This window comes from Schistosoma mansoni (genome assembly GCF_000237925.1).
Source record: "Schistosoma mansoni, WGS project CABG00000000 data, supercontig 0170, strain Puerto Rico, whole genome shotgun sequence".
Lineage (NCBI taxonomy): Eukaryota > Metazoa > Platyhelminthes > Trematoda > Strigeidida > Schistosomatidae > Schistosoma > Schistosoma mansoni.
This window is the reverse complement of record NW_017386057.1, coordinates 351,528-360,480: the sequence shown is the minus strand read 5'-3', so window position 1 is coordinate 360,480 and position 8,953 is coordinate 351,528. Positions and strand designations below refer to the sequence as shown.

The 8,953-nt window shown below is 32.1% G+C and overlaps 1 protein-coding gene across 1 annotated transcript in view; it reads right to left on the bottom strand.

Moving 5' to 3' along the window:
- Window positions 1-1,610: 1,610 nt before the first annotated feature.
- Window positions 1,611-8,953, bottom strand: part of Smp_173720 (transient receptor potential cation channel,subfamily m, member, putative) — a gene marked incomplete at its 5' end in the record, with an annotated part of 8,863 nt that continues 1,520 nt past the window's right edge. The window contains 6 exon segments of the mRNA XM_018796821.1: window positions 1,611-2,114; window positions 2,745-2,830; window positions 3,271-3,353; window positions 5,301-5,664; window positions 7,310-7,485; window positions 7,491-7,492. Coding sequence (XP_018646849.1) covers window positions 1,833-2,114; window positions 2,745-2,830; window positions 3,271-3,353; window positions 5,301-5,664; window positions 7,310-7,485; window positions 7,491-7,492 — 993 coding nt within the window. The 3' untranslated portion in view covers window positions 1,611-1,832.

Genomic DNA, 8,953 nt, shown 5'->3' with positions numbered 1-8,953 from the left:
TTCAATAAGGTATGACCTCAATTGTAATAATGAACATTAAACTTAAGTGTCCTAAATTTGTTGTTTAAAGATTTACGACTTAATACATAACAGTGAGAAAGACTAAATTGATCCACAGAATCCTTTTTATCATATCATCTATCGCCACTTTGTGAACAACCTTAATCACATAGCCGGCAAAATCAATGATATTTCAAGATAATTTATATTGAACACTGTGAACATCGATGAGTTCATTAGCGACTTGGATGTATACCGATTCTTAGTATGAAAACATTTTCTCTTTGATTAAAAATTTATTCACAACCAAAGACTTTCATATTAGTCATAATAATGTTCAAACAGAACAAATAACGGTTATGTAGGAAATTTCGTCGAAAAATTTTTATTTGAAGGTAAAAAAAATGAACAAACTCTGACACGGTCAGTAAAAAACACACTATCTAAAAGTCGATTTCAAAAGAACTCAGCGAGTGACATTTTTAACACGTCGACCCAATAGATCTATTGAAAGAACATTCCACGTCTCCAAGTTACATATAATTTTGTTAACCAAACTACAACATGTACAACAAATCACCATTACGTTTTTGATGATGGGTTCATCCACGCGTGTTTACCAATCCACCTGTTCCTGTGAAGCTAGTTTAAGATGCCGTACTTTGAGAACCTTATCCTTATGTGTTCGTAAACATGTACCAGCATGATTGGGAAAAGGAGTCATCTGCTCTAATAACAGTACCATTCTTCCTCACCTGACAGATAGTGAACGTCATATTAAAATAGATCAAGCTTTCTCTGTGTTATATCTAGTTCCAAACAATCTACCTAAAGGAGCTAGATTACGGCTCCTCTAGATAGCTAAAGATATCTGAACCAGCCGAACTTATGTATCCAGAAGAGGTATAACCAGCATCTATTTTTAACGTGGTCCACGACTGAATCACCAGATACCTAAACGGGATATTATAGAACTCTTATCCGCCCTCAATTCTTTTTGTGTTTATATCTTCCTAGACTACACATTCATCTTTCTTAATTCACATGAATTCTTTTTTTAATCTAATTACTTTAACAACAACTCTCTTATTACATATAATATCCAAACAAAGTTATTATTATCACTATTATTAACATTATCACCTCGATTAATATCAGATGAAATTCTCCTACTATGCAATTCATTTACACAACTTATTATATTACTGTTATAATGATGAGGACTCGACACTTTACTACAAATCATTCTCACCTCTATTAAATAATGAACTTTATCATATACAAATAACACAGTTTCAAAGTATTTATCTATGTCGTATACAACACTGCCAGATTCAATAATGTACGCCTTATATTGATCTTTGCAAAATACCAGAACAATTCTGAACTTATAACTGTAGAGCCTCACGATCAAGTTAGTTATTAAAAACAATTGTTCACCGAAATATTATTTATTTTTATAAATCTTTCAAGTTAGAACAAACTTTAATGAAAGTATGCAATTACAGTGAATTTGAAAGCAGTATTTAGAAAAGCAGTAATGATAATTTATCTTGATGCTAACAACTGAATATTTATTTAACAGATGTTAAAATCCTTGGACTTGTAGGCAAAACAGTTTCGTAACTCAGAGACAGTTGGAAGTGAAAATAGTTGTGACGTAATACTGATTGTAATAATAAGATTGCGGCAATCTCAACCATAACACGAAAAATGAATTAACCCTTAGTGGGTTATATCAATAATAAGTAAATAGAATTGCAAACATTGCACATTTACTTATGTGAATCACGCTCCTTACACTTGTCACAGATCTGTAGTAAATATCCAGATTAAAAGAATTTATCATAGAATATGTCATTGTTATTCATATTATTTCCTACGTTCAGTAAAACATTTAATGAAGGACTGATTTGACTTGATCTTCTTAATTGACTAGAGACTGGAAGAACTTCTTCCGGTGGCTCTGATACATCGTAAATAAGTTCCGTTTCCGATTCACCACTACTAATTTCAGGATATTCAACAGGATTTAATTTACTTGTTTCTACTGGATGTTGTTTTGATTGTAAAACAGTTGAAATCTGATCGTTAATCGATATACTTGGTGTTTCCTGAAGAAAAAAGAACAAATCAGTTTAGTGAAAGAATGTACAAGCAATCCGATCAATAAACAAATAAAATAAACTTGTCCAGTCATTATTCAATTAAATAAATATCTATCAGCCATCAACATATGAAAATACATTTAGCTAGAAAATAATTAACCACGTTTTTAAATTATTTCAAATGTACAATAATATTTCCATATCACTGAAATCATGAACCAACACCAAATTTCAATGAAATTCAACCAGTTCTACAACCTCTTACTGACAATCACTCCGCAGTTGATTTTTACACATCCATATATATAATTCATGATTTCTTCTTAACACATAACATTGAGAAAATCATTGAAACATTAATCTTGAAGCTGATCTTTAGTAATGAGAATACATAATTGTTCTTTCAATATTTGATCAATTAATTATCGGAGATTCACACTGAAAACAGTAGTTTTCAGTAAATAATGATTCGTGAACATAGAAAAACATTATGATCCCACTATTTGTCTATTTAAAACGAAAATAACCTTCAAGAACGAAGAACAGGTAGATTGATATTGATCAACTTTATCAGGAAACAATGAAATACATAAATAAAAATTGAATATCGGCAAAAATCACTTGCTAAAAACTTACAGTGTGTAATTTCTGAGGTTCTGTTACAAGCTGTGTATCTATATTCGTAGATTCAGTTAATTTCTCTGTACTTTTGATTTCACTAGCTGGAAAAAGTTGTTTTGTAAAAAATCAAATAATCAGAATAGATTAAAAACAAGTAAACTTCGTTGATTAGTTGCTCATCCTATATGGAGAAATGCTTTTAAGCAAATTTTTTGCCATCGGTTTTTAGCAGAAAGTATGCTTAACACAAACTGATTAAACCTAATGATAATTTTGTTCTCAAGTTACTTAAAGTGTACCAGAATCGAACAAATGTGATCGTCACAAAACTATCTCATGTAGCATTCGCGTTCTTGGCAGTAAAGTAGCTTAGAAAATCTTATTTTCTGAACGATTATTTAACCTTCAATCCAGTAAATTCTCTAAAAGCCATCTGTCCTCAAACCCTTAGATAACAACTCAGATAATTACAGTCTACAAACAAATTGTATCACTTTTATAGTAAGATAATCCTAAAATATCATCGTTAAAAAAAAGTTACCTGAACTGAAAAATTCAATATCTCTTGACACTGATTCAACTTTTTCACCAACACTCATTAAACTGCCAAACATTTCTTCAAGGCTAATTTATTCAATAAAAATAAAATGAAACACGTGCAATTGTTACGATCGTCGTAACATAAACATTTGGATAATGTAATAAGAAGACGAAGATTATCAGAACTATGTGATATATTAGCGCAATACATTTCGAACAATCTGATCACACATATACTTGTTAAGAACATTTATATATAAAAATAAAAGGTCAACTAGACTGGTAATAAGGTTAAGAAATAGACAAGGATAATAATGATAAAATAATGTGAAAACAACTTGACACCTAATCACTCTGGATAATAAGCATTTATTACCAGGGTAGGTTTAAGGAGAGAACAAACTGTTTTTGAATACACAAAGGGGGTTTGAATTTTCGTATGGCAGACGAGAAGATGGCTCAATAAAACGATCCATTTTTCGAAAACCGACGTGGACGGGTCAATATCTTAGTTACTATAGTTATTGCCCTGTGCAATACAAACGTGGTTTGGTAAAGTGCCTTTTTAACAGGCTTCGTCGTATTTGCACAAACGACGCTATTGATAACGATGTTAAGTTGTTAACCATGACATTAATCGGGAATGGTTATCCACCTAAATTTATCAATAGATGGAAAGTTATGGGCACAGCGAGACCTGCTGTAGCCTTGGTAGAGAAAAAGCCTGTTTACATCACCTTACCATTTAGAGGTGATTCAAATAGCCTTTTACTGAAACAAAGGCTTAAATCAGTCATCAACAAAACATATTGTGCAGCAAAGGTCATGATCAAAGAAAGAACAAGGTCCATGCTTCATTCAAAACCTAGACGACATGAAAACGATTGTGTCACATCCCACTGCGTTTACCAATTTAAATGTGTGTGTGGTCACACATACATAGGGAGGAGCAATCGTGATCTGAAAATCAGGGTGGGTGAACATGTACCAAAATGGTTGCAAAAACAAATACAGTCGAATGACCCAATAAGAGTAGAGGATAAACATCCATCATCCTCTGTTGCTAAACATATAATTGAAACAGGTCATAAGATTGATCTTAACTCAGCTTTTGTTGTGTTGTTTAAAAGTGTAAAAGGGCGTATACTGAGGTTTATTGAAGCCTTAGCCATACGAAAATTCAAACCCCCTTTGTGTATTCAAAAACAGTTTGTTCTCTCCTTAAACCTACCCTAGTAATATTACCTTATTATCCAGAGTGATTAGGTGTCAAGTTGTTTTCACATTATTTTATCATTATTATCCTTGTCTATTTCTTAACCTTATTACCAGTCTAGTTGACCTTTTATTTTTATATATAAATGTTCTTAACAAGTATATGTGTGATCAGATTGTTCGAAATGTATTGCGCTAATATATCACATAGTTCTGATAATCTTCGTCTTCTTATTACATTATCGAAATTTATCAAAGGGACTAATTGCTTTAAATAAACATTTGGATCAAAAACAAAGGTGGATTCAAAAAAATTTGAACTGATAATATGCATTTTGGAAGATACTTATTCTTCACTTTATGGATACAGACCTTACAATAACTTGTTATCTTTGCAAATTTCTAATTTCGACTTATTACCACGATTAAGTTGTATCTTATCACAAGTTACCAAAACTATCTTTACATCACTTCACCTAAACGAAATCAATTTTTCAGTATTTACCAGCCCTTAGTAACTCATGATTAAAAACTGATACAAAAGTATAGATGAATGTATAGTCTGTTGAAGGAGTATATCCTACTACCTTTAAACCTGAGTTCAGTCAACAGTATGACCATTTTGAAATGACATCCTATAATAATGTGAATTGCTTTGGTTATTAATTAGCTTTCAAAATACCATAAGTAAAATCTTGGAATCATATTAGGTCGCGCAACAGACATTTCAGCCAATATGGCTCAACTAGTATATTAAAGTGCACGAAATCCAGGTAGCAAGAATGAAAATAGAATTATTTTTTCATGAAAGCTTACCGATTTTTAAGTTGACGTATTCCAGCCTCAATTGTTTTCTCACGATCGAGTTTCATTTTTTTCAAGATGTTCCTTTTACAATTCGCTTCAAAGACTCTGACTCTGAGTAAATCATCCTCATCATCATTGTCTTCAGCTTCTTGTTCTTTCGAATTATGCTGTAAAGATTCGGGTATAACTGACTCCATTAAATCAATATCTTCAAATTTTGATGACAACTGAGAAAAAGACACAGTAGGCCCTAAACTAGGACGTCGGTTACCACGTTCTGTAAATTTAAATAGTTTCGCTCCATCATCTCTTTCACTTTCTGTTTCACTTTTAACAAGAAATTGCAAATTCCCTGATGTACTCGAACGATGATCTAATCAAGATAAATAAGTAAATAAAAAAATTTAAAAACACTTCCGTAAACTTGTTTAAGTGTTTCATCGATTTCGTTAAAATTCGTAATCTTAATAATTAATTTTATACAAACTGAATTATTAAAAGAGATATCGCAAAAAATCATATAACAATATAGAAGAGAAAGTTAAATGCTAAAGTAACCCTCATTTAAGCGACTCTTTAAAATTAAGTTTTGGCACTGTATTTATGAATTCCTTGATAGTAATGGTCAATTATATTTAGTTAATAAACTTCTTGAAGTGTCAAATCCATGGCCTTTTCGAGAACGGTGTTCGGAATCCAAGTTGTTGCTATTTGTTTAACCGGTAGTCGTAGATTAACTACAGTCTTACATTATTTTTGGTTTATGTGATAGTTCTAACCAAATGTCTAGTGTAGCTCTGAAATTTTCCAGTAGTCTGTTCATAGATATAGTTCCCAGTTCATCATTCGTTAAACATTCGCGGATTACATAAAGTGAGGTTGAGACAAGTCCTATACTGTTTACACATAATGTGAATGATACATAATCTATGCTTCATGTGTAGCATTTATACTAATAACATCGTATTTTAAATTATTAACTGACATTTAGAAAGAGTAGAGAAAACAGACTGAGATTAACTAAAAAAAGTAATCTAAGTGTCTTAAAAGAAATATATTTGGAAAGAATGTTTAGTTTTAGACAAGACTAATATTTCATGTCATAATTATAAACAATTGTCATATACCTCACATTAATACATTAATTGCTTCATCGGATTTCTCGACCACATATTTAATTGTATCTGCATAGCACACTACAGTTGTCGTTACGTTTTGTTATCAGCCATCGCTGTGTAGTGCGAAAAGTATAAGGTTATCTCGTATGTACCTATATTGTCTATATTTTTGTTATATACTAATCTTTTCTTAAGATAAATATGTTTATGAACTAGCAATCGCTTTTACACAGTGGATAAGTTAAACTTGCTGCACATATAAATCATTTATAAAAAGTGACCGGATATTTAATTTGGCTCAGGACTAAAAACTTGTGTTTATTCTATGAATTAAGTACGATGACAAAACCTCTTCTTCCGGACATAAAAGTTTACTGCTTCTGACTCTCTTATCGAAAAACAGAAAATATACTGTTTTATTTATTCTGTCTCCAGATTTCTACCATCCCCATTAAACCCAACAAAAATGTATAATTTCGTATGATCTTATCACTGAAGTACCAAACTAAGGCTTTATCAGTACTTTATTTTGGTCTAACTTTGATTCTACCTTTTTGTATCCACTTCAAATTAATTCTATATTAAAACTTAAGTTAAATAACCACTACTCAAACAAGTGAAACTTCTGAATGTTTTATTACCCATAAAGCATAGAGAAAGTATTTACTGTTTTCAATGATAATGAAATGAACTCTGAAGTTTTTTCTTTTGTGCAATGGCCTGAAAACTTCAGGGACTTTTCAAGTACCTTAAATGTAACAGGATCCCCTCACATATGTTTCTCTAATTCATAGTAGCGGAATTTCTAGTGTTATAATGGAATATAACAATAATTAACATATACATCAATACAATGAAATAACTACAGTTTCATGTAATTTTAGTAAATTAGCTACTTACTTTTCACATTCTTTTTGTTTACTTTTGACATTTTGGTACAATACAAAATAAGTTCTATTAAAGCTTGAACTGCTGACAATGGTACAGGGACAATTGGTTTCTTATTAAATTCAACAACCATAAAGAACATATTATACTTCCATAATTCAATCGAATGAAATTCAATTTCATTAAAAACGTTACTGTTACATGAATGAAATGATGGAATGGAGTGAAAAACAAGTAGGCGTCATATGATTAAATCTGACGATTGAGTAATATGTGAAAGTTAGGGTGGTATATTATCTAATTTCCAGTAAACAAGGAACATATATCAAGATGCTGTAAGTCAGTATTCTGATTCTTCGCATTATATTTAACATTCTAAACTGCGGTTAACAGAATAAAAGAATTATTTGTAATGAAGTTTAGTAGCTTGACTCTTTATGTCAAACTTACTTACGTTTATTATTACTCTTAAGCCTTAAACAATCTCCAAGCATCGTTGTCATGGACTCCTTTTCAGCTCTTGCCAAATGGTATCTACGTTCTTGACGTCTGCATGAAACTCCTAACGCCATGTGTTCTCCAACTTACTTCTTTCCCTCTACACTCGAGGATTCTAAGTTACGGAATGCCTTGTGATGCAGTCTTGATGGTATCTACATAGTGTGTTCCATAAAAACTCCAAAGTCTTTCCCTAATTTCTTACTCCACTGGTTTGGGTTGTGCTATAGTAGGTTATCGCTGTTTTTGGCCAACGGATCTTGCGTAGATAATCATTTATGAGTGTTTGTACTTTATTGCTGATGGTGGTTTTCCAAGTTGCAGCACCGTATAACAAAGCCGTTTCAACGTTGATGACGAAATTTCTGACTTGGGTTATGGATAACAATTCTTCTGAGTTCCACACGTTCTTCAATTGTAGTAATACTGACCTTGCTTCACCTATTCACGCCTAGAAATATTCATCAGATCCTCTCTGTCTACCAGTGGTGTTATCCAACTTTCTGCGCATGAGATTGAAAGACTAAGTCGTCTGCAAATTTTAATTTACTCAGTTGTATCCAAGGTGTCCACTTTATTACACACCTTCTCTGAGATGTTAAGATCCTCATAATATATTCAGATGTTACGAAGAACATAAAGAGAGAGAGTAGGTAGTCTTGCCTGACACCAGTCTTCAACTGGAATGCTTTGTGAGCTGCCCTCTTGAAAAGATTCAGGATTTAGCTCCTCTTAAGAGTCTCATATGATGATGAAAATCTTCTCAGGTACTGCATAGTGTTCCGTAAGGTTTTCCTGTCCACACTATCGAATGCTACTTCACAAACAAGGAAGTTGATGTATAGTGATGAGTTTCATTCAACTAATTGTTCAATAGTGACTCACGTACATGATCTATCTTTACGGGCCGCAGTTTTCCGTTCGCCAAGTCAGGCGTCTACTGAATCTTTCATTTGGTTCAGCCACATTGCTAAAAACTTTTCCTGGTACTAACAGTAGTTTGATTCCTAATCATTTCTCATACTGGCCAATATCTCCTTTCTTTAATGTCTTGATAATATATCTCTCACTTCGCTACCTTTTGAGCAGAAACCATGCGTAGTCTTTTTATATCTTACTGATACATTATTCTTTTAACGTCTTATTATCTTGTCTGCT